Genomic DNA, 27,469 nt, shown 5'->3' with positions numbered 1-27,469 from the left:
TGTTGCTGCGGTTAGTAACAGCTTTCAAACTGGGCCAAGTTAATTTAGGACACTGCTAGGCACCACCACTGTTGGGTGTCTTTAACAAATTTAAATGCAAACCTTACAAAAAGACTTTGGTTACTTTTGAACAGACCTTGTAAGTAAATAAACAAAAGAAATATAAATAAAGTCAACAAACATGAACTGAATGTGAATCAAATTACCTGACACCTTTATATTTGAAATCTCCATTATTTATTTTTACTATGGATGAACTGACATATAATTTTGACTACCAGCAAAGGACAGAAAAAATTTACTAGTACTAATAACTGATGTTGCACCTATCAGATTAAAAATGGAAAGCATTATATGAGGAATTGACTGGGTCATTCACCTCCTGCAGTGACCACAGGTGGCATGTTCAAGTTCCTTCAATGTCAATCTTTCATAAGATTTCATTTTAAAAAACTCTTAGTCTATGTGTAAGGGACCACATCTTGCTCCCATACAAAACTACGGACCCAATTACTGTTCTGCTTAATCTTTAGATTCTTTGACATAGATGAGAGGATGAATACCTGAGTTAAGTCTGTTTCTAATTCCATCCTATCATAACCTAACACTTGGTTTTGGCCTGTAATCACGTACGTATTTAGGTTTCTCTATGCTAACATATGAACCCATTTTCTTTGCAGTTTTAATACGTATTTTAATACTTTATATTCTAAATTAGACTTAGTATGTGTTAGAAGTATAAATAAACAAACACAGTAATTGTTCATATACCAGAAGTGATAGTCCAAACTGAAATGGTGAAAAGTACACCATAGTAGAAGCAAAAAAGTATCTGTAAACATATGGTGGGAAACGAACTGTTTGCGAGATAATTGTGAATGTACGGTTACAATCTGCCACTGACTTGATTGCAAACGCTCATCTCCTAGCAAACTCCAAGGTTTCTTTGTTTGAAACTGAACAATGCTGAACATGCCACATACCATACAATACAATATTCTTTGGTAAGACAAGAAAGAGTAATGTCTAGCATGGTGAACCTTTTAATTCTGTTACTTGCTACTAAGTAGGACTATGGGACCAGTCACATGAAAAGCATATGACGTGTACAATCAACTCTGTGGTGGATCATAACCATACATTCGCAATTATCTCGCAAACTGTTAGTTTGCAACCCAATGTGTGTATTTTTCCTATTGTGTACTTTTCACCGTTTCAGTTTGTGCTATCATTTATGGTACACCCCGTATATATTTATTTACAGCGTAATATTTAGTTTCTATTATTGCATTCCATTCTTATTTTTCATGCATTTGTTGCAATGTATCAAAAACTTACTTGAGAACATCTTCAAATGAAATCCAGAAAACTCCATCCGATGCTCCATGTGGCATGAGCATGTCCCGTAGCTGCATTGTCCAGATAGGCGAATCATCCGACCAGTCTCCTTTCCATGAATAATGTCCCCAAGGATTACGCAGCCTTAGCAGGCGTATTCCCGAAACGTCTCTTACATCAAGAACGGAATATGCATGCCTGGAAAAAGGCACATTTGTCAGAACAAGAATTGGTTTATACCAATAATCATCATAACTAGGGCTTGGAAGTTGATGATAAATCATCTTGTTTTTCTGAGCCTTGAAGACAATGCGAAACCTGATATCAGGCTGTTTAATTTAAGTTAGAACCAGAAAACATTTTTTTTTTTTTTGCATTTTTAGCCTTTAGGCGATTTTTCAGTATTTTTTGTGGCTTTTTATTGCATTTTTCTTAATTTTTGAAGTTTATTTCTCTCCTCCCCTCTTGTTTCGTGAATTTTAAATGAATTTGTAGCATAATTTATGCATTTAAATTTCCTGACAAGATCTCTTAATCAAGTTTGACATTAATCAAAAATAGAGTCAATGGATTAAATAATTAATTGTGGTACATTTATTTCTCCTCCAGCATTTAAAATACTTTGTGTGAAGCCTACTTACATAGGGTGACCAAACACATTCATTCAAAAAAAGGACAGAGCTTGGCGAAAAAGGTGGACAAAGACATATAAAAGAAGGTAAATGACACTAAATTGCTTTTATCATCTTGCTTCAGTAGTTTAAACCAGAAAACAATAGGTTTTGTCTAATTATTCAACTAATCTGTTGTTTCTTATGAAAAGAATCAAGCTTTTATTTTAATAGCAAAAAAAATTAGGTCATTTTTTACCATTTTTATGTTATTTTTTAAATAATTTTAAGGCCAATCCATAACACATTTTGTGAGATTTTTAGGCAATCAACTTCCAAGCTCTAATCATAGCAATCAAGGCTGTTAGCACAATGTGCTGCTACACATAACCAGGAGTGTGGAAGTTTCTTGTGAAGCCTTAACTGAAATTTTTCAGGGGTCTATGGCTAAAAGATACGTATATAATTCTGAGAATAAAACCAAGAGAATCTACAACTCCATAATGTTCCATCTACCCTGCCAGCAATAAAAATAAATGCATATGTAAAATAGAAATATGGGTGGGACATTTACCAGCAAATATTTTTTAGGTATTCACTGCAAATGGAAATGTTTATTTTTGTTTGTTTCATACATAACTCTCAATGCTGATATTTTCTTGCAGTTTATAATAACTGATACTACACCCACTAGAAATAGGAATAGTTAAAGGTAAGGTAAAGTTCCCTGGGTAAAGCAAGTGCTCTACCATCCCCCATACTCCCCGGACTAAAGCCTCTGCGACTGATTTGATCTCTAAGATGAAGGGCTTTCGCTTCCAAACTATTCCGAGAGATTCTTCAGGCAATAGACTCCTCCATTCGAACCATCAACAGAACAGGTGCTGCTACAGGTATACTACGATTTCCACATCACTGGCAACACGTTGCACACAATGCTGGTGACTACATCCAATCCACGTACATTATAACTTAATTTAACCTGTAGATCACAAAACTACATACAAAGGGGGAGTACTGTTCATCATCAACCTTGTAGCTTATTACTTATCCATGTCTCTCAAAGGAACACATTGCAGAATTCTACTTCCTCCTTGAAAATAGTTGAGCAACCAATGATGACCCAAAATATCCCACCTGGTTTTTTATTTTCCATTGTAGGAAAAATACCCCTCTCCTACAACCCTAGAATAGATTTCAGCTGATACATGAAGAAAATGGAGGATTGAAACAATGACTTAACAACACCAGGGCAAGACAACAAAAACAAGAAATAGCAAACTTATACAAACAAAAAGATCAAGATATTAAAAGAAGTGTTCGACAGGATAAAATGAAATGGGTGTATGAACTAGCAGATCAAGCAGAAGAGGCTGCAAACAGAAATAACTTGAAAGAACTATACGATATGATTGATTGATTGATTTAGTTTATTGTACTTCCCATTTTGTGCCTCTTGGCTAAATTGCGAAGATGGGGATGAGTGATGAAATTGATGAATGGACATTTACAAACAACCAAGCTCAAGCGGGATTCGAACCCGGGACCCTTGGCATCACAGCACGATGTGCTAACCACTCAGCCACAGGATCTGGCAAACTATACGATATAACAAGACAATTAGCAAGGAAGAAAATTCAGCAGAACAAACTGATTAAAGATCTTATTGGGATGTTACTTACATCAGACAAAGAGCAAATGGAAAGATGGGAACATAAAAGGTAAAGTGCTCCCCTGTGCATAGCACCATGCCATGATGGCGTATAGGGGGTGAGGGGGTAACGCCCCACACTTTCTTGATCCGGTCGTGAGTGGTGATGATGTGATCAGCATCATGCCCCTGACTGCCTTTACCCCCCAGGGTTTAACCCAGGTACCCATGTTATTCGACGTTGGGTGGGCGCCGGGGCCGCTTCCATCGTTAGAAAAGTTCCCGGAATTGAACCGGCCGGGGATCGAACCCGGGACCTTTAGCATGGTAGTCAGACGCGTTACCGACTTCCAAGAATTATCAAACAGAGAACATCAAGAAGGAATTCAAAATCTAGAAGCATCAGCAACTGGTGAGAAGTATGAGATTAAAGGCTTGAAGAAAGTGACCACAAATACTCCTAATTAGATGAGATTAAACTAGCAATTAAACAATTAAAGAAAGGTAAAGCTGCAGGCAAAGATGGAATACCACCGGATATTTTGTTGGCATATATAGAAACTTCAGCATCACTCTTATATCCCTTAATATCTCAAATTTAGACAACAGAGAGATATCCAGAAGAATGGAAAACAGGATTGATTATTAAATTGCCGAAGAAAGGATATCTTACAAAATGCAGTTAACTGGAGAGGAATAACCTTGTTATCAATTCCGAGTAAAGTAGTTGCAAGAATATTATTAAATAGAATAAACAAATACAAGAAGCTATAAGAAAGGAACAGGCAGGATTTCGTTCCAATAGATCATGTGTGGATCATATAAATACTCTCCGAATTATACTAGAACAGTCAGCAGAATGGAAAACAACATTATATACAGTCTTCATAGACTACGAAAAAGCTTTTGATTCACTAAATAGGAGCAAAATGTGGAAGATTCTTCATGAAACAGGTATGCCTAGTAAAATACTAAATCTGATAAGAAACATGTATGAAGGAAGCAAGTGTCAAGTTATGCACAACAACCAGCTATCGGAACCAACAACAAATAAAACTGGAGTAAGACAAGGATGTGTATTAGCACCAACTTTGTTCCTATTAGTTGTTTCTTTATTATTTGCTTTATTTTACTTCGCTTTTTGTGCAGCTTTTGGCTAATTTGCAAAGATGGAGATGAGTGATGACGTGATGAAATTGGTGAATGGACACTTACAAACATCCACGCACAGGCCAGGATTCGAACCTGGGACCCCTAGTGTCGTGCCACGATGTGCTAACCACTCCACCAAGGGGTCCGGCTGTTCCTATTAGTGATGAACTATAATGAGGAAAGCTTTGGACAAAAAGAGAAGAGGAATACAATGGAAAATGACAGATAGACTTGAGGACCTCAAATTTGCCGATGATGTTTGCCTCCGTTCTCAGTCCTTCAAGAATATGGAAAACAAATTGAAAGACATTGAAACTGAATCAAAAGTAGTAGGATTAAAAATAAATGGGGACAAAAACAAAAGAAATGAGAACAAATGACACAAAAAAGCAGAAATTGGAAATAGGTAACAGAATTGTCGAAGAAGTGGAAAAATTTCAATATCTTGGAGCAATAATAACAAAAAATGGAGGAGCAGAAGGTGATGTCAAAAATGGAATAAGCAAAGCCAATATAGCTTTCATTCAACTGTATCCAATATGGAAAAGTAAACAAATTGGATGAAGAACAAAGCTCAGGATAAATCAAACAAATGTTAAGTCAGTTTTACTATATGGCTGTGAAACTTGGAAGCAAATAAATAAAATAGGACACCAACTACAAACATTTGTGAATAGGTGCTTAAGGAGGATCATGAATATAAAGTGGCCTGATAAAATTACAAATGAGAAACTTTGGCATCTCACAAATCAGAAACCAATCGTAAAACAAATAAAGAAGAGGAAATGTCAATGGATCGGGCACACCCTGAGAAAACCGGATGGCTCAATAGAAAAGGATACTTTGGATTGGAACCCCCAGGGAGCACGTAGGAGAGAAGGCCCCAGATGGATATGGAGAAGGACAATCGAGCAGGAGCTGCTGCAACAAGAGAAGACATGGTTGGAGGTCAAGAGTTTGGCGAAGAATCGGGCAAGATGGAAATTCCTATGCTCCACTAGGAGCGATAGGAAAAAAGTCAAGTCACAACCCTAAATACAACAGCAAGTCATGACAAGAAGATGATAGATTAATTTCAAGCATTTAATGTACAATTTCTAATAAAAAAATCACTTTTTGGGAAGGTAAACACCCACATCTCATTTCTACACAGAACTGCAAACTGTGAAGTTTGGTTTTATCTGCTCTTACAATTAATTAATGCAAGACATGAAAAATCACTATTACAGAACAAACAAAATCATATACATTTGCAAATTATGTACAAATATTTCCAGGCAATAACTGTTGTAGTAGGGGAAATAGCAGATAACACAGACCCAGACGTGCAGTTAACAACAGCGCATCTAGTGGCAGCCAGAGAACTACAAACAAAAGAAGCACGCCAAGCAACAGTACAGCAGGTTCCAACGAGGATGGTGGAAGTGGCCTCTGAAATCAATCAGAAAAAAAAAAAAAAAAAAACAGCTTCGTGGATAAAAGTGAGTACTAGTATCTCCGTATTTACATACTACCGTGTCTCTCTTTTCCCAATTATGAATGCTTGGTGAGATTGGAATTATTGTGGAATAGTTCATACTTAAACAAAATAATGGCTAAGCATACAATTATACACAACACGTCACACTGAGACTACACACTAAACAGCTTCAGTTTTCTTTGTTCCCCAACATACCACGCAAACAATGTTTGCCGAATATAGTCTGCATAACAGTATTCTTTCCCTCCCGTTTCAAGTCACAGTCACATCCACTACTGGGCCGCCTTATGATGTCTCCTCTTTATTCTCAGATGTCCTGCTATTGGTTGGCACCCTCCAACATACGTGCCAGCACTGCCTACCGGCATCTTCCAATACTTCATTAAGATGACTCTGACTTGTCTGTCAGCAAGAGGGCATTATTAATTGGTACAGAGATGTTTCAGAAAAACAATTACCGCTGCTCAGTCGGGAAGCTTATATACTCTAAAACAACGATTGTTCCAGAAAGTTCAAGAGAATTCTAGTAAGTTCTAGAATGTTTTATGAAGTTCTAGAAGGCTCCAGAAAGTCATAGTGCTACTACTTGCAAAATGTATGTACTACTTACATACGATTTTAGAAATTTTGTATCAGGGGTGACATTTTTAAATGGGGTGACAGAATTAAACCCTTTTTTATTAACTTTGAACAAAAGTTCAGCGATTTATGACACAGGAAATAATCAATTGTTCTACAAAAAGTCAAAAAGTCATAACCCTAATGTACAAGTACTTGTTGCACTGTGATACAATATTTGTAATTGCTTAGGCAGGTCTGTCAGCATGTGTATCCATTTCGGTCTGTAGATATTGTGTACTTTCATATATATTGTATTTGAGTCTTACATAATAATATATGGAATTATGATTTAGAATTGTAATTGCATGGAATGGTTTCCTTCCATATATGGGTTTTAGGTTGACTGTAATGCTTATTAGGCTCTGAAATATTGCCAATCGAGTGCGGCACGAGGGTGGGAGACTCGAAGAAGTTTGAGCAAGTAAAAGCGGTCCCATGCAGCACTCTAGTTTACAGTACAAAAAGTACTCCATCGGTACAGGTTAAAGAAAAACATTTCTGCCACACACACATATGGCAAAAACACCAAACAATACATTTTATAGGTACCTTGGACGCAAACCCTTGTGCTGGTATTCTTCCTCATCAACCTTCATGTTGCCACCACCACATGAGGCTCCCATCAGGAACCCAGCTGCCCTGGAACTAAGCAACTGAGCCCAAATCAAATCCTTATCCAACTCCTCTTCTGATGGCAAGGACGATGGCTGAAGGGGGACACTTTCACATGGAGCTCCTAATGCAATCAAGAATATTATTGACTTTCATCGCTGAAATATGACAATTCCTGATGCACATAAATAATATGAAAAACATATTTAAATAATGCATATTGTACAACTTTAATCAACATAAGCCAATACTATATAAGTGCTTCATGATGTAACATACACAGAAGTCAAGAAAGTCAAGTAAAAATTAAAAATCAACAGGAAAGTCAAGAAACTATGCTTCTGGTCAAGAAGTTTTGCTATTTCTTATAGTATAGTGAATATACATTGTTACATACCTGTACTGGGATTTGAAAAATTGAATATTTGGAAATCTACGATTGCATTGAGGAGTTGTTAAAATTTGTTCACTTTGTTTTTTAAGAATTGCATTCTTGTTTGCTTGAAGCTTTGTAAAAATATTAAATAATGTGGCCATTTTCCATTCAGGTTGAAGTCTAAAGCATTAATTTTTACATGCATTAATAATTGAAACAAGTATATACACTGGTCAAAAAAATTAGGGGAGCAAGCAAGAAATCCCAAAACCAAAGTTGGTAAGTCAAAAGTAGCAATGTATTTTGATTAGGTGAGTGTGTACTCAACCAGTACAATACATGTCTATTGAGTCATTAGCACAACAGAGTTCTAGGGGTGATTTCTGCAAGGTGCTGCACAAAATCAGGAGAACAGCATGGTGATAAGACAACAAAAATGGACACGCAACAGATCCATACCTCTAATAAGACATGTGGTCGCCATGAACTGCTATGACAGCTGCACATCAGTTTTGCATGGAACCAATAAGGTTATCAACGATAGCCTGCGGGATATTCACCCATTCCTCCAGAAGGGACATTTCCAACTGTTGCAGAGTTGTAGGTGGCGCTGGCCGAGCAGCAATGCGTCTTCCGAGTGTGTCCCACACATGTTCAATGGGATTCAAGTCTGGGGAGGACGCTGGCCATACCATTCGTTCGATACCCTCATCCCGTAGCATGGCGTCAACCAGACGTGCTCGGTGAGGTCGGGCATTATCGTCCACAAAAATGAAATGATCACTGATATCTGCAGCCATTGGGACAACATGAGGCCTGAGGATCTCATCCCGGTACCGTAAGGCTGTCAAAGTACCATTCCGGATAATGTGCAGGGGGGTACTGATCCCTGCCCATACCATTAAGCCACCGCCACCATACTGAGACACTTCGCGCACATGTGTGGGATAATTGCGAGTCCCACGTTCCCTCCAGATGAGAATGCATCGATTATCTGACTGGAGACTGAAACGCGACTCATCCGAGAAGAGAACTGAACTCCATTCTCCATGTCCCCACTCACGATGTTCCACAGCCCACTGTCTGCGGGCCCTACGGTGTTGGGCATTCAGAGGGACACATACTATTGGTCTTCTTGCATAAAGACCCCTTTCCCGCAGGCGATTTCGTACAGTTTTACCTGAGACTCTTCGTCCTGTTGCCAAAACAAGGCCGCGTTGCAAGTCAGTTGCAGTTTGCTGCATATTCCTTGAGCCGACAATGCTAAGTACCGGTCTTCCCTAACTGTTGTTGACCGTGGGCAACCTTGCCCAGGCCTCCTTCGTACTGTACCTGTCTGTTGAAATCGTGTCCACAACCTGGAAATGACACTGCGTGACACCTCACGTTGTGTTTGCCCTGCTTCCATCCTCCAAATGGCTCTCCATGCGCTAGATTCCCCTAAATCGTGTTGTTCTGCCATCGTTCCTATTCAACACTACTCAAGTGAATCCCACCTGCACTTACGGTCTGCCAGCACAAAACAACCGGTGTTCCCAAGTGACCTCATGATTGCTCCTCATATCACAAATTCTGCCATGTGCCTTATGGTGTCACTAGAGAGATGATGATTCGTCACAGATGAATTGTACTGGTTGAGGACACACTCACTTCATCAACATACATTGCTACCTTTGACTTTCCAACTTTGGGTTTGGGATTTCTTGCTTGCTCCCCTAATTGTTTTGACCAGTGTATATCTCTTGTTAAAGTACAGCTTCAGTTTTCATCTTAACCGCCCTTGTGGCATGGAATTTTCATTGAATAAAAATATATATTTTCTTAATTTCCAACTATACCTAAGATTGAATAAATGTTAAGATAAAGGGGGAAAAAGGTCAAGAAAAAGACAAGAATTTGTATTTGTTATTTTGGTAGACACCCTGATATGGCAAAAACTTATTTTTGCCCATGCTGCTTCAATACAGGAACTTCTTCTTCCTCTTACCCCTTTGGCCTCATAGTGTCAGGGTTGACAATACAGGAACCATTTAATTTAAAAACTCTGCTGCATTCATTGAGCTCAGTGCATGGTGTCTAACTACAACATGCCACCTACCTGAAGGCAACCAAGGTACAGACCTTAAAAATTAATAGTACTGGAAGTAAAGCAGCATGGAAATAGGAAATCATTTTCATCCTTTTACGAGAACACATCATTGATAACTGTTTAAAGTATGTGTGTGTGAACTGAACTGAACTGAAACACGCCCTCTCAATAAAGACGATATTATTATTATTATTATGATGCAACAGCACTTTGCAGGGCCATGGTCTGTCAAGTATCATTTTCTCTGGGTGGTGAAAAGTCAGCACATCAAGCACTGTGACCAATTTTTTTATGGCTTTCTAGACAGGAGTTCACTTCTAGGCTGCCAGTGGCTCTTCAATTGCCCCAACAATGCTGACTCAACACCGAAACCTTTGGAGCTTTCACCAGGGATCGATCCCATGATGCCTGCTTGTGCCAAATGTGAGAGTGCTAACTATTCAGCTATGCAGGAACCCACATTTAATGAAACATCTTTATCAATGTACTGAGAGGTTCAAATTCATAGTGAAAAAAATGGTGGAACAATGGAAGATGAAGACTGGATTGATTTGGTGTTTTAAGTCCACTTTATGCACAGTAAGGCTAATCAGGACTGGACCTACAGTTTAAAGTGGGATCTGAACCACTATGTGCCCCCACCGGGAATCGAACCTGGGACCCCGGAAGATGAAGAGACTTTCTATGTTGACATAATGAAGGGTGATGATTACATCCTGAATTATCATTGAAATTTAATCATTAATTGAAATTAATCAAGACATTGAAAGCTGCAGTAAAATATTAAAAGAACAGCTTGTAATAATACCATGAAAAATGTTCACAACAGTTTCATTTTTTACACCAAGAACAAAATATGTATGCAAATTATCCAAATGAAGGAATAAGAGAAGAAAGTATGAGATATTATAAATCAATTGTATTTATCTGATTTTAATGTTTTTATACTCGCATATGCATTTTCTTTTTTTTCAGGAGCAACCTATATAACATGATGATCACATGTACCTCTACCACATGTATATCTAATTCTGTGCAAAAACTATTAATTTCATAATTTCACATGGGTTGAAAAATTAAGCTACTTACAAATATCCTTTTGAAACCTTCAGATGTACATAGTCCTTTCCAGGAATAAACTAAACTATGTGAAAGCAATACTATAGCATGTCAGTTCCTAAATCCCAACCCACCCTATCCATGGAAAACTACAATACTCGTAGAAGGTTATGTGCTTGCGATGGCAATAATTGAGCATTCATGCAAATTCTGTTGGGAGTGCGGGTAGCTGGGGCAAGTAAAGGTAGTGGAAAATAATGTAGTCCTGGAAAAAAATACTTCCCCCATACAGCCTTAATACCAGTAGTCTTATGGGGGAAGTATTTATTTCTGTGACTGTACAATGCTTCTAATATTCAGCATCTTACCTTCATGTGTGCCTTCCTGTTCTTGAAACGTTTACTTATATCATGGATTGTTTTCTTCATTTCACTTTTCTGCCACTTCTGGCTGATTGTGAAGATGAGGATGAATAGTAATGAGTAGAGCCATGCATATTTAGTTTCTGACGAAAACACAAAATGTAAAACAACACATAGTAATGTTAATTTTTCATGTTTCTGAAAGGTGCGAGGTGTATTTTCATACCATGCTATTCACAGAAAATGATTAATTCTGCTGTAAATATTTGAGAAGCAAAAATGGAAAATGTTATTCAGGAATAAACTTAGTACTCTGATAACTACATGGAAGGGATATGGTTATTTTGTACAAGGGTCGTTTAAGGTTGAGCGGGACTTTTATTTCTGCAGAGGAAATAGGTAGCAGAAGAAACACCAAACTATGTCAGTTTTTCAAAGTATTCTCCGTGCGCGCAGAGGCACCGTTGCCATCGTTCTGGCAGCTCCCGAATTCCTTTGTCGTAGAAAGAACTTGGTTGTTGTCGTAGCCACTGGAGGACATCGCTCCGCAGTGCTTTGTCTGTCGTGAATTTCTTCCCTCCCAGATGGTCTTTAAGGGGTGCAAACAAATGATAATCACTGGGGGCTAAATCCGGACTGTAGGGGGGATGGGGCAGAACTTCCCAGTGCATGTCGGTCAGAGTTGTTGTTGTCACATTGGCCGTGTGAGGGCGGGCATTGTCATGGAGAAGAATGACATTTCCAGACAACATCCCAGGTCTTTTCTTGCGAATGGACTTTCGTACAGCACCACTCAACAATGTGGAGTAATACTGGGCATTAATCTTGCTCCCTTTGTCCAGAAAATCCACATGGATAACGCCCTTCATGTCCCAGAAGACACTTGCCATGATCTTTCCAGCAGACGGCTGCGTTTTGCTTTTCTTGGGGGGCGGGGAACCTTTATGCCGCCACTCCATGCTGCGTCTTTTGGTCTCTGGGGTTGAATTGTGCAACCATATTTCATCACATGTGATGATGGATTGCAACAATTCATCACCTTCTGCTCGAAACCGATTCAGAAGCTGTTCACAGACCGCCCTGCGTGTCCACTTCTGATTGAATGTCAGCTGGCGAGGAACCCACCTTGCACAGATTTGCGGAAGCGTAAGTGGTCGTGAATAAGTGTCTCAACACTCCCGACACTGATATTCACCTCTGCAGCAATATCCTGCACTGTTACTCGCCGGTTCTCAAGAATCATTTGCTCAACACGTGCGATATTCACTGGTGTGACTGCAGTCGGGTGAATGTGTCCATGCGCTTCATTTGTCACCAGCTCCCGTCCTTTGCGAAACTGCTCACACCATTCGTACACTCTTGTCCGCGACATCGTTTGTTCACCATACTGTGCTTGCAATCGTCTGAAAATCTCAGCTGGTTTCACTTTCTCCTTCACGAGAAATTTGATTACACACCGCTGCTCCACAGCCACAGACACACTGCTTGTCGCCATGTTCGCTACAACAGCTGCGCATGCGCGAAATACGTCATGCCCGGCGCTAGTTACTCGCGAAGGAATGCATTACGTCACCCGCACGTTTCATCATGATCCGGCTATTCATCGATTTTTTACGTACGAAAATCCCAGTCAACCTTGAACGACCCTAGTATAATAAGTGCAATTTTCAATAATCAAATTTAGGATTATATTATATTCACAATATTCCAGGGGAGGGTGATCTAAGGTTGGAATTTTTCTGGCCTTCTCCCCACATAAAATGGCTCTGGAGCTCACCCAGACTCAAATTAATGGGTACCCAGTGGCAACCTGAGGGGTAAAAATGGCTGCAGCATGGAGCTGAGAACATCACCAAGATCGAGAATGTGTGGGGCTCTATCCCCCATCAGCTAAATGTGCCTTTATGGCACGGTGCTATTTCAGGGTTGCTATGATTTTTTGATTATGAAATTCCCTGACATTTCCAAGTTTTCATTCAAAAAATGAATTTTTCCAGTCATGTTTATCAATTAAATTTATAGTCTGTTAATTATTATGAATATTCACTTTCATAACTTTTTTTTTGTTAGCAAATTTCTTTCTACACACACAAGAACTTGAAAATTTGAAGAGTAAAATGTAAAATTACAATCTACATCAAAATATCGGGTGCTACAATCACGTCCATCTAGCCTTCAGGCTAAGGTAGCAGAGGTACATTATTTCACCATAACAGATCTCCACAATATAAAAACAACAGTTAAAGTTCATAAACCACACACAATTTTTCAATTTCTGGCGAGTTAAAGTGTCGTAGACAATGCTGCTTTTTTGCTTACGTTTATAAGTACACAACATCTGGAGAAATTTTTGTTCCATATAGGAATTCTATAGGAAATGCCAATAAGACTAAGATCTATAAAATAATGGACGATAACCTCATCTTCACCAACGTTTCCGATAATTACGATCATATTGTCAATGTACTTTAGTTATCAATCAGATATCTGGACTGCAGGTTTTTCTAATATCAAGTATTATAAAAGTGAAAATTTATTACAGAAATTCGAAGGAACCATTATTTTGCACAGACTGAGAATCATAAGAACGAAAGAAACAAGTTTCTAAACTGAACCCTTTTTGGGAGTGGAATCACAAGAAGCGAATCCAGAAGTGGAAGTGAACTGCGTGTTCATTTCGCAACTTTTTCTTTTGCAGACTCCAAAATGCTCGTAAATCGTAGATGATCTGCAAAATTCCCTGACATTTCCCTGTTTTCCAGGTTTTCCAGACGTGCATTAACCCTGTTTATGCACGGGGAACTTTACCTTCTACCTTCACAATTTTAAAACCAAAATGTAATTTTATACAATGCTCTTGATCTGATTTTTCACTGCAATAACATGAAAATTTTATTTTATTTACTGCCTTTGAACCTGAAACTGACTGTTTATTTTACGGAAATTTTGCTGCTATTATAACCTCTAGTTATGATGAAATTAATGAAAGGATAATCACAGGCATCGGCAAGACACAACACAAGCTCCACAGAGAATTATACTGTTGCGAGTCCAGATGCCACAGCCTCGTTAGTCTGCAAGAATGCAGTCCAGGGTGTACCACATGGAAGAGGTCAACATTTGGTACTTACAGAAAAGTTATCCCTAACATCCCACCTACGAGAAAAAGGCTTTCTACTGTAACAGACAAGTTTTTGCATGTTCCCAACTTTATTTCTATATTGGTTTCCGAGTGCGATTTTTCGACTCGATTAAATGTGTTCACTGTCCTCATGTCCTTTAAAAACCTTATTTGGAGTAAGGTCAAAACAATTAAGGAAGTGCAGATTGTTTACTTCTTAAGAAGCATCCCCAAATATGGGACTTCCCGCGTTTGACACAAGGCAACCAAAATTACCCTGTCAAAGGCCTTCCTCTAAGTATAAAAACCCCAGTAAAAAGGGTAAAAAGTGTGTAAGATCTGAAGTGGGGCCGGAGGCGTTGTTAAGTCTCTGACACAAGATGACCATCCACTCAGCCAAGTCCAGGCTGTCTCCGGGCACTTAGAAGATAGACAAGGACCTACGCTTCCAGCTTGCTAAGTATCGCTAACCTACCTTTCTTTCCAAGCAGCTCCCTTACCTTAACACTTACACATATATCAATCACTTTTCTTCTTATAATAAATCATCTTATTGTTAATTATTACTTATGTGTCTACATCCTACAGGTTCTCCCACTTAGCATTAAGACTCTACCAAAATAATAAATGTATTCTCTTACAGCTCAAACCCCAGCCATCTGAGCTACGTTCCCTAGCGGTAATATGGGGCCCACTCAACCCTACCGCTACAAGTTATTTTTGTTTGAAAGATTTTAGAAAATTCACAAAAGTAAATAAATAAATAAAATTAAATGTTAGAGTAATATTTCTAACCACTAGAGCAACATATTTATGGTGAATAAAGATCAAGATTTTGGTACAAAAACCTAACATATTTTGGGATCAAAACCGGTATATAAAATGACATTTTCAGTGTTAAAATGGTGAATAAAAAACAAATTTTATTTAAAAACTATACTTATAGTTTTAACGAGTGAGCCATGGTAGCTCAGTCATTAGGGTGTCTGAATACCATGCGAGAGACCAGAGTTTGATCCCCCCCAGCGGGGGAGAACCGGGACTGTTCAAGCAGCTCCGGCGCCCACCCAGCATCCTACAAAGTGGGTACCTGGAGGAAACTCGGGGGGGGGGGGGGGTAAAGGCAGCCAGGGGCGTGGTGCTGATCACATCACCCCTACCTTCGGCTGTGATCAACGAAGTGTGGGGCCCTAACTCCACGCCTCCTACATGCCTTCATGGCATGGTGCAAAGCACAGGGGGGCACTTTACTTTTTTTTTTACTTATTAAACAAAATTAACATTTCACATTTATATAGTTATCAGAGTATTAAGTTTATTCCTGTGTAAAGGAGTCAATTCTTGCTTCTCAAATATTTACAGCTGAATTTATCAATTTTACATCATTTGCAAAACTCACAAGGTAATTCAGACCTCAGAAAATGTCGCATCGGTAAATAAACAAACTCAGCAGCAAAATGTACCTCACACCTTTTAAAAACATGAAAAATTAACACTACAATGTGTTATTTCACATTACGAGTTTTTGTCAAAAACGAAATATCACTAATGGTCAAGGTTACTACAAAGAAATTTCATAACAGTAGACATTCCTAATACCCACCTGTTAATGTAGCCAGTCCCTCAATAGCTCTACCAGACACCAGGGCCTCATAGCAACCATGGACTTTTGCAACAGCTTTTTCTATTAATGGTACCCACAACTGCTTTCTTTTAGCCTGCAAGGGAATTGGACACATTCAGATTATTCATTTAAGTAATTAATGTAAACCTGACATCAAATCCTTGTTCATACTCACATTTTCGAAATTGTTTGATACAGTTTTGGGACTCCAACCCTAGACAGTGCACACAAAATGCTAACCATTTGACCACATGGGAGCAGTAGCGGCTCGTGCCTAAAATAACAGGTGAAGAAGTATATTTATAGGCAATGAAAACAAATAGTAAGTGCCAGTGCCCCCCAATTTAAAACGTCTTTTTTGTCTTCATCCGTCCATCTGGAAAATGGTGTCTGCAACAAATTACACACTAAGTCATTTACTGGGTTCATTGTAGAAACCACAGCTCAACACATGAACACAACACACGATAGGAAACGCGAAACACACACGCGGAACAAGATCTCGCGAGAACGCGAAGATTTTGCCACAAGCACTGGATGCGATGTTTTCTCCGACGAGAGAACTGCTTCATCTAGAAGGCGACACCCGTTCAAGGCCAACGCTAGGTGACGTCACCGTTGCCATGACAACCGGCTAAGTTTTCCGCAACCTAGCGGTGTTTGCTCTTGGGTTGGGACGAACTCAATACGTGCGTAGCGCCGAGCGGCGTGTTATTTGAGTATTATCGTGTGCGTTCTGCTGGGAAATAGTTTAATTTAACAAGCAAATGAAAAATGGCAATATTAATTTGAAAATTAGGTGAAAACATCTGCACTTGTTGCACTTGGCCAGCTGCCACTGCATGGGAGCCCCATAATATACACTGCTCAAGTACACTGTGTTAAAATAAATAGTTGTGCCAAGTCATAAATCTTACTTACACATTTTAATATTTAATTTATTACTAACTTATTGTTCTTTAGACCACAAATAACACAGTCTTCCTTCAAATTTTTAAATTCAATGCGTATTCAGAAGCACAATACCACTCCAATGATCATTAAATGATAAACAAACTCCTAACACCGCAGTGTTGCCATAGCAAACACAAACGCTGTGAACTTATGCATCAACCCAATATAATGTGGAAAATTGTAAAATCTGGGAATATAAAATCGGGATTCCACTGTATACATATTTCAACATGAACACTTAATGGATTATATTTGGTAAGAATTGCTTTCATTCATCACTGCATTATACACATAATTCACATCATAAGAAGAAAATGAAAAAAGAGAAACAATAAAGAAAAATAAGAAGAGGATAAGAATGCACAGAAAGAGAAGAAGTATGTGAGTGTGCCATTCAGAAGAAAGATGGAGAAAAAGATAAGAAACATCTATGCAAAGTATGGACTAAGGACTAAGAGCACCTTTCAAGCCACCAAAGAGCATTGAGAAATGGTTTAATGAGAACAAAGGAGAGTGATGAATTGGCAATGGCAGGGGTATATGAAGTAGAATGTGTGGATGCACAAGCAAGTACATAGGAGAGACAGGGAGAAGCATCAACGAAAGAATTAAAGAACATAGGAGAGACATTAAAGAGGAAGGTCCAAGAACAGCATTGAGTGAGCATATGCTGACAAATGGGAACAGGATTAAGAAAGTAAAAATGAAGAAGAGGGAAAATGAAATAGAGAGGAAAGTGGCAGAAACAAAGTACATATACATAAACAGGGGAGAGAAAATTAACAAAAACAAAGGGGAAATTGGAATAAAATGGGTAGAACTAATAAAAAAGCATGTGGACAGGAAGTTGGTTAAGTTTCCAGAGCCACCTTCAATTTTCTGCACAAAAATGGAAGATTTCACCTTACCAGATCAGTTCAAGGAGAAAGGGAAGGTCAGTGCCACCAGAAGGAGGAGGGGAGGGAAGACAAGAAGAGTAGGTTACAGGATGAAGGGGAGGGGGAGAAGCAGCCAGCTATAACACCTGCAAGGTGGAAAAATCAGTTTTACTTAGGAGGAAATATGAGCACACATTAATTCCTTAGAAGTGTAGAGTGACTACCCATATGAGGTTGTGTTGTTGTATGTACAGCTTGAAAAAGTTCTGGGAAACCAGAACGAAACTTCGCAGATAAAATCAAATAAAAACCACTAAAAATAACTGTGTTAGATTATTTTGCATTATACACACCACTCCCTCAAAACAAAAAGAGTGGCTAATTATTGCAGAAAATAAGAACAGTCATAAAACGAACCTGAGAATAAACAAGATGGCCTCTCTTATCGCAAGGCAGCAAGTCATCAACTAATACCGTGGTCCACTTCCCATCTTTGCAAAGTCTCACTTGATACGCACCCTGCTGGCAGAACTCGCGCATCACCATAACTTTTCTCACCAGGTCTTCTCGCTCGGCCAGCACTGCCAGTGCACTTAGAAGCCAACAATTTCCCAACACTCCTGCAATAGACATAAGTCAACATGAAGTTAGTTTTATTGCATGAATGGATAATTTAATGAATCACATGCAAAAGTTGCAGATCCCTTGAACACATGCATCCTAACTTTTGCTGATGATACTTTCTGAATGAGGCACTCCACTCAAAATTTCAATAAATTGAAACCTTCACTTGCATCTCATTACTGAATCTAAGCAATTTAAACTAGTGATCAACATACAGATACTTATAAATTTAATGGAAGCACCTGGACGTGGAAACACGTCAGATGTCTAGGTTGACAACGGTCAGGTGGCAACCAAAGTGCTGGGCTGTTGGTGGTGGTGTGGTAGGGCAACCTCCATACTACGTGAGGAGCAGTAGAACGTCGGCGTGCAGTCAACTGAGCTGTCGTGCGACTGCGGTGCCTCAATCAGCACCTCCCACAACCTGTGTCGACAATCACAGTCCACCGCAGTGTCTCCTCCCAACCATGAAACATGGTGGTAGCTCTGTGATGCTGAGGGCTGCTATATCCTGGTTTTCAGTGGGTCCTGTGCTGACGCTAACTGGTCGCGTCACTGCCTGTGATTATATCGCCACTTAAGGGGACCACGTGCATGCGATGGTTCAGATGTTGTTTCCGGGCCATGATGCCATATTCCAGGATGATAATGCACCCAGTCACACAGCTGTAGCTGTTGACGCATGGTTTGAGGAACATCGGGAGGAAGTCAACACCTCCGCTGGCCTGCCCAATTCCCAGAATATAATTGAACATCAGTGGTCTGTTTTGGAGACACAAATCCGGCGCAGATGTCCTACTCCATCCTCTCTCATGGAACTAAGTGCTGCACTGCACGAGGAATGGTGTAATATTCTGCTTGCTACCATTCACGACCTCTATGACTCTATTCCATGTCACAATGTCATATTAATCTGGTAAGTTGCACTTTTCTCAGGTGTTTTTATTAAATTGATAAGTATATGTAAATGCTCCACTGATTACATTATGATTCCACAGTCATGGACATCCTTGAGTTGTAATGATCAGAATGAAAGTCAACAGATCTGTTACAGCTTAGAAGTATCTATAACTGTACATATATGTTTATACGTGAACAGAAAAATCTAGTGGAACATTGATTTTATGTTTTTTAGGGAACCAAGGTAAAATAACTTAAAATCCAGGAAAATTTTATAGCATTTTGCTATATTGGGACCATGACGATTGAGTGTATAATGTTGGAAAATGTAAAATTAGTGTTCCACTGTATATCTTTCCCACTCTGAACTGCATTGTTAAGCTTGACCAAGCCACACATGCTGCATGACAATGGATTTATCACCTATTAAGCAGTCAACTTCCTTACCACCCCTTGCATGACAAGCATCGTCATCTGTCATATTCCTTTCCTGCTTCTTCTTTCCAAGTAGCTCCTCGATTGTCCTCATAATGCTTAGTTGATACATATTGAAATTTCGGAACTCCCACAATGAACACAACAGTGCTAACCATTCAACCACATGGGAGCCCTTCAATATACACGGCTCAAAACAACTTGGGAATCATGGAAAATATCTGGAGGTTGATGTGCCATCAATGACACTGAACGAAAAAGGATATGATCCCGCTCCGTGATATGAAACAGCAAGATTAGTGCACATAGATGGGAGAATTGCACAGATGTGAGAACAGCAGCAGCACTCCACGAACAGTGTAAGAGTTCGGGAAGTTACACCTTCCTAGACCAATTTAACCACCTCTGCTCCGTCAAGTTAACATGGACCCACTCGACCAACCAAATCACCTTCCTAGATGTTGACGTGCACATGAAGGAAGGTCATTTGGAAACTCCTATCCACATCAAACCTACCAACCATATGCAGCTTCCATCCATTCCACACAAAGAAAGCCATCCCATTCTCCCTAGTCCTCAGAGGTCAAGGCAAGAAGTTTCCTAAAGTGTCTCATAAAATATTGCACCGAAATTGTAACGGACAATCTGGGTTATCGCAAACTGTGTGCGAAGTGGGTGCCAAAAATTTTGACAAACACTCACAAAGATGAAAGAATGAAATCAGCACGTGATTTTATGGCCCGCTGGGAGAAGGATGGGGATGACTTGTTTTCTCACATAGTGACTGGAGAAGAAACCTGGATATCGTACGTCACAGGTGAGTTGAAGCAGAAATCCATGCAATGGTGCCACTCCGGTTCACCGAAACCGAAGAAATTCAAGCAAACACCATCACATCGCAAAATCATGGCAACCGTGTTTTGAGACCAAAAAGGTGTAATCCTCGTGGAATTCCTGGAACTGGGACAAACCATCACAGCAAATGTGTATTGCCAAACACTGTCTAATGTGCGACGCGCCATCCAAAACCGGCGAAGAAGAATATTACAGTCTGGAATTCTGTTTGTTCATGACAATGCCCGCCCGCACACAGCTGACCGTACTGATGTGACAATTCAAAAATTCCGATGGGAACGTTTTAATCATCCACCATAGAGTCCCGATCTTGCCCCAAGTGATTACTTTCTGTTCCTTCATCTCAAAATGTGGCTTGCTTCGCAACGTTTCGATGATAGTGCAGTGCTCAAGACATCAGTTCTCGGCTGGCTGAGATCCCAGATATTGTGTAACCTCTCACAAAAAAAACTATAAATTTTGGAAGCTGTGGATACATTTATTCTTTGGATTAAATGGTAGAACATAAAAAAATACCTGTTTCCTCTATTGTACACTAAAGGTTTTTCCATCTAATGCAGTTTTTACTTTGGTTATAATTGTATTTCTGTTATTAAAAATACAAAGAACAAAGTTCTGCCTGTTTTATAACTTGAACGATGTAGCAGCCACCATCTAAAGGGGAACAAATGATGGTAGAAGCCTTGAAAATGAATTTCAGTATATTACAACTTATTACACAAGATGTGTAATCGTGCTAAGGAAGTAAAATTAGTTACCACTATACACTATTTAAAGAAGATATTTGTAGGATTTCGAGTGGGAAGGGGGGCTTCAACTCCCTTAGCCCTCCTCCTGGCTACGTGCCTGCTCAATGTCTTTGCTATGTGAGTTCATGGCATGCAATAACTCTTATACTTACAAACATAAAGAAATAATAACTGTACCTTGTGAGATATCCGATGGAAGAGGAGTGCGAAAAACTGCCCACTTTAATTTGGCATCATTTTCCATAACAATTTGGTGTGGACGAAGCCATTGGACTACGTGATTTTCTTTTGTTTCAGAAGGATTATAGTACAAAGATTTTGGTGCTGGAGGAAAAGAATCGTCCACAAAAGGTTCCTTGTCCTGCAACAAACAATTTTTATTTTTTGTCTGTAAAGACATCAAAATTCACACACACAGACACACATCTAATTACTATGACATGGCAGAGAATCAAAACGTGATAATACCTTGGAAGTTAATGACAATGGTTCTTTATTCAGGGTGGCTACTCTAGGACCATGGACCATGATAAAATTCAAGTATAATTCCCGGTTTTCAAGGCAAATTTTCAAAAAATTCAAGGCCACAAGCAGATGTTTTCTCTATTTCAACCTTACATATTACAGTCTCTCAACACCCACACACATGCACCAGAGGTGCAACCACGAACTTTTGTCTGGGGGGGGGGGAGTACCAGGATAAACGTACCAATAATAATAATAAAAATAATAAAGACATTATTATGACTATTATTATTATTATTAGTAGTAGTGGTAGTGTCAAAGACGTTATCATCCTCGTAAATTACACAAAAAGGGGTAGAAGTCTGTATTAAAGCATTTGTGTTGGAACAAACGATTTTAAACATTTTTATTAAAAAAACGTTCAATTTCATATTCATTAATAATGAAAAACAAGTACACAAACTGTATTTTTGAATGGCAGAGAATGCATGATAGATGCATATCGAATATTATTCTTTTTGTACATATAACATGTATAACTTTCATGTACAACATATGTTTTACTTCAAAGTTTCTTCAATACACACAAACACACATATATAATTTTAATCCATTTTTTTGCAAACTGAAAACAATATTGATTTAATAGGGTGCAAATAATTTCAATAGGCACCATGGCATTCTCTCTTTTACAACTTTTGTCATTTAGATTGTTCAGCAGTTAGGGCCGACTCCCGCTGCTCCCTAGCTACGGCTCTTGAACTTGACGAGACTAAGAAAAGCAGGCACTGCGAGCGAAGCGAACGAGAAAATTTTATGACATGTATTTTTAATTGCATAAATTTTGAAATCGAGGGGATAATTGCTCCTCTGTCTCCTCTGCAGGTGCCCTTGGCCATCAATGTTTGCCCCCTTGCCCTCCTTAGAATTGATTTCCATTCAAGGTTGGGGGGATGCCTACTGTGGTTGCGCCACTGATATGCACACACAAATATAGTAACAATATGAAGTGTTCATGTGATTTAAAAGTATCTAAAAATTCTAATTTAATTAAACGGTATATTTAAAACATTTAATTTGAGGTCCTTGGTTCACAATTGCCATTTCACATACTCAGACTTAAAATACATCTACAAACACAAGCCACACATATGTTATGGTATATATTCTAACCTGCAAAAAATTGTTAATCGTGTAAGAATTTCAAACTCAAATCGACCTAATCATCTTCAAGAAATCTTATCTTGCAATAATCTTCCGTCTGTCAGATTGCTCTACAAAGAACAGTAACAAAGTAAACAGATCGAGAGAATTCTGTTTTATTTTTCACACAACATTATTTTCCTTGCTCGATAAAAATAAAAACTCAACTGTGAAAATCTCGTCTCAGGACATTTATCAGTATGTATAAATTCAATAGGATTTGTATTAATAAAAGTTGCATTTTTTTGCGTAAGGATGTGACGACCCCATCGCCCAGTGGCTTGTTCACTGCAATTAGTCAACCAACAGAGTGAAATGGTCAACAATGTCCTCTGATTTTGCTCTGTTGAGGTCTACAGAGCTGTCCTGTCATGGCTCTATGAGCATCCCACAATTGGCAGAGGTGGGGTATGGTTGGTGGACTACTATGTGAGCCTCCCAGCTAGATCCGAGGGATCCGCTGACCAACGACAGGTGCGGTCCTCGATTCATATTGGGGATTAGGTGTAGAGCTGACAACTCTGCACTGTAAAAAGACATGTTAAGAATCAGCAATATGAGGCCAAGGTAAAATATTCTGGAGGTAAAATAGTCTCCCATTCGGATCTCCAGGTGGGGACTACTTTGGGAGATCCCTGGACTAAGAATAAGATCTACATTAGGAATAAGGATACTAAATTAGGCACTTGGAAGTCTTTCCCGGCCTGGGGCATTTCAGTGTACAGTTAATGAGATAGTTAAGTATAAATTAGATGTAGTAGCTGTCCAGGAAGTTAGGTGGCCAGAAAAAGGTAATTGTAAAACTAAAAATTATACTTTTTCCTGGGGTGGAACTGAAAATCATAATGTTGGAACAGGCTTCTTCATTAATAATAAATTATCTCAGCCCTTAAAACAGTAGAATTTATTAATGATAGGATATCATATGCAGTTTTACAAGTTAGGTGGTGCAAAATTATTTTAATAAACATTCATGCAACAACGGAAGATAAAGGTGATAATACTAAAGATGATTTTTATGCAGAGTTAGAACAGGCTTTTGATAAATTTCCCCAGTATGATATGGAAATTCTGTTAGGTGACCGTAATGTACAGATTGGTAAAGAAGAGGCATTTAAACCTACTATTGGTAAAGGAAGTCTTCATGAATTACGTAATGATAATGGTACAAGATTGATTACTTTTGCAACCTCAAAGAATTTAATTCTGAAAAGTACCACTTTTAAACATAAAGACATCCATAAATATACCTGGTCTTCTCCAGATGGTAAAACTCATAATCAGATATATCATATTCTCATTGATAAGAGAAGGCATACTAGTATAATTGACGTTCGTACACATAGAGGTGCTGACTGTGCCAGTGACCATTATTTAGTAATTGCTAAATTAAGAAAAAGACTCTGTGATAAATCATAAGCAACAAAATCTAAAAGTTCAAAAATTTAGTACATCAAAATTTGCTGATGATAGAATTAAGGAAGATTACCAAATTAAATTGTCAAATAGATTCGATATTTTGCAGGAATTGTATGATGAAAATATAATTGAAACAGACGTAAATAAGAATTGGGAGCACATACGTAATGCAATAAAATCAGCAGCTAAAGGAAGTATAGGATACCATAAACAAAGAAAAAGTAAGCCATGGTGTGATAATGAATGTCATAATCTAATAGAAATAAGAAATCAGGCTAGACTTAGGTGGTTAAATAACTCTGATGATACAAATCTAAGCAATTATAATAGAATAAAGCGAGAAGTTAACCGCACGTTTAGAAGTAGAAAAAGAGATTACCTTGAAAAGCAAAATTAACGAAATTGAAACAAACAGCAAAAACAAAAATATCAGAGATTTATATAAAGGTGTAAATGAATTTAGAAAGGGGTGTCAACCTAAAGTAAACTTGATAAAAGATAAAGATGGTGATTTTCTAGCTGACCCAAGCGATATTCTAAATAGATGGAAGAACTACTTTAATGATAAAAAGAGAGTTCTACGCCAGAAAGTGATACTTCTTTTGCAAACTTAACGGACAAAATCGTAAGGCAAACGCGAAAGTGATGCGCTCGTGTACTTTTCTTAGTCTAACTTAACCTAAAGCAAGGAGCTGGCAACCTTGCTTTAGGCTTGCCTTATGTAGTTCCAGTGCATAAAGCAATGTTGCCAACCTACTGGGCTCTTGCCATAGCCTTTTACGATGGGGGTTTCTAGAAAATTTTTTTTTGGGGAGTTGGCCCACCCCCTTTGACTTAGGACCACCAAACTTGGTATAAATCGAAAAAGGTAGCAATATCTTTTACTATTATTATTTATCTCTAACCGTTCTCGAGATATGGCCCACCTCCTGAAATTTCGGGGGTATGCCATATTAATCGTAGCACACTCAAACTTGGTATGGGTATTCTCTACTATCATAAAATGCTTCTTTGAAGTCAAAATTGCAGTCTGTTTTGTTCTATCTCTTACCGTTTTCGAGATATTTAAGTTTTTTTTATTGAGGAAACCAAGAAGGGGGGGGGGGGTAAATTTGGTTCTATGACGACCTATACCAAATTTTGGTATAGGAAGACAGAGGACACCGAGACGATGTTAACGCAAGAAACCCCACGTCCATCCGTTCCAAAGTTACGAAGTCTAGAAAAAATGGAAATTTTTGGAAGTTGGCCCACCCCTTGACTTAGGACCACCAAACTTGGTATACGTAATCTACATTACCTAAATCGACAAGGGGGCATCTAGCAATACCCCTTAGGGTATTGCCATTTTTGCTCTATCTCTTACCGTTTAAAATATTTGACATTTTAAGTTTTTTTATTGAAAATTTTCGGAGGAGGACAGTGGGCGCCATCTTTTAGTAAACAAAGGAACTATCTCGAGCTGGGTGGCGCTGTCAGCGCCATCTATAAGGAAACAAAAAAACTAGGTGTTTTGGTGGGTATAAAAGGACAAATGGGATCTTACCTGGTATGTTGATTGTGTGTTAGGGAATATTGTAAGTGGTATTGTCTTATATTAGAGCACTCTTTCGATAATTAACTTATAACTGCACACAGGCTGCCGTAATTAACATACAATATCCCACCCCTGTTTCTTCTAGCTTGTGCAATGTCAGTTTGGGTAGGATCATAGGGTGAAATGTGATTCTCCTATGATAATGTCTGGCTGACTATTGCATATGCGATTACGAAGGACATGGCTGTGCATGTGACTTCTAGGATCAAGCCTATGAAATTGGGGTCCTAGTAAGTTGAAACAAATGGCGGGATATTTTGCAAAAATTTTCCTTAAACAGTTAACATATTTTATTTCAGACTGTTTTCGAAATTGCGTTCAGCCTCGCATCACGATACAGCTGTTTCTAAAATTCTATTACTATTATTATCTAAAACTATTTCATCACACACAATCAAAGGGGTAAAAGGTAACATTTCTCTCCTTCCCTCACTTTTAGCCATCGTCCAGTGTCCTTCTAGATAGCAGTTGAATCGTGACTAGCAAAAGTATTGAAATCGAAATGTGAATTATCCGTTATAACCCCCCCCCTTTCTTTACATGCACTCTCGATGACATTGAAATAAGTGGAAACACACCGATATGCTTAAAAAAAACATCCATTGTACAACTGTATAGGTTCATAAGCCTCGTCCATCTCATGCCAGGGACTGCATATCTTGTGTACAGTTTATAGTGACATCATATTCCTTCACTCGAGAGACTTGCAAGACAGCTCATTACTAGATCTGTTTTGTCCATATGACAATGCTTGCTGTCAGTAATGAAATTTTTATGCTGTTTAACCTAACAGGTCAGGGGCCAGGGCATTCCACATTTACCTTTGCTAGTGCAATAAATGTCAATGTTTTAAGTTATGCAATAATTTTGACATTATATTCATGTGCAGTGGGAATATAATCAAAATGTCCATCAGCTATTCTTTGATTTTAAAAAAGCATATGATTCAGTCAAAAGAGATAAATTATATAATATATTAGTAGAGTTTGGAATACGATAATATGTTTGTTAATATGATAAAAGTATGCACCAGTGAAACAGAAAGTAAAATTCGTGTGGATATTAATATGTCTGACAAATTTACAATTCATGATGGATTAAAACAAGATGATGCATTATCTCCATTGGTCTTTAATTTTGCCTTAGAATACGCTGCTAGAAAGGTAAAAGAAACTAACGAAGGACTAAAATTAAATGGTGGGACTGAGCTGTTAGCATATGCAGATGATGTAGACTTATTAGGGGATGATGTAAATACAAAAAAGAAGAATGCTAAAATATTTTTCAAAGCAGC

At 38.6% G+C, this 27,469-nt stretch overlaps 1 protein-coding gene across 2 annotated transcripts in view; it reads right to left on the bottom strand.

Annotated features, from left to right (window-relative positions):
- Positions 1-27,469, bottom strand: part of LOC145988933 (calpain-D-like) — an 85,135-nt gene that overhangs the window by 39,397 nt on the left and 18,269 nt on the right. For both annotated transcript variants that reach the window (XR_014441801.1, XM_083124232.1), the window contains exons 3-7: positions 21,669-21,852; positions 18,346-18,548; positions 16,076-16,190; positions 7,403-7,589; positions 1,339-1,536 (exon numbers count right to left, since the gene is read on the bottom strand). Coding sequence is in view for 1 of the 2 variants with exons in the window: in XM_083124232.1 (XP_082980358.1) it covers positions 1,339-1,536; positions 7,403-7,589; positions 16,076-16,190; positions 18,346-18,548; positions 21,669-21,852 (887 nt within the window). In the remaining variant the exon portion in view is untranslated. The remainder of the gene's footprint in view (positions 1-1,338; positions 1,537-7,402; positions 7,590-16,075; positions 16,191-18,345; positions 18,549-21,668; positions 21,853-27,469) is intronic.

This window comes from Lepisma saccharinum, chromosome 6 (assembly GCF_977018435.1).
Source record: "Lepisma saccharinum chromosome 6, izLepSacc3.1, whole genome shotgun sequence".
NCBI lineage: Eukaryota > Metazoa > Arthropoda > Insecta > Zygentoma > Lepismatidae > Lepisma > Lepisma saccharinum.
The sequence above is the reverse complement of the archived record's forward strand: the minus strand, read 5'-3'. Positions and strand labels throughout refer to the sequence as shown.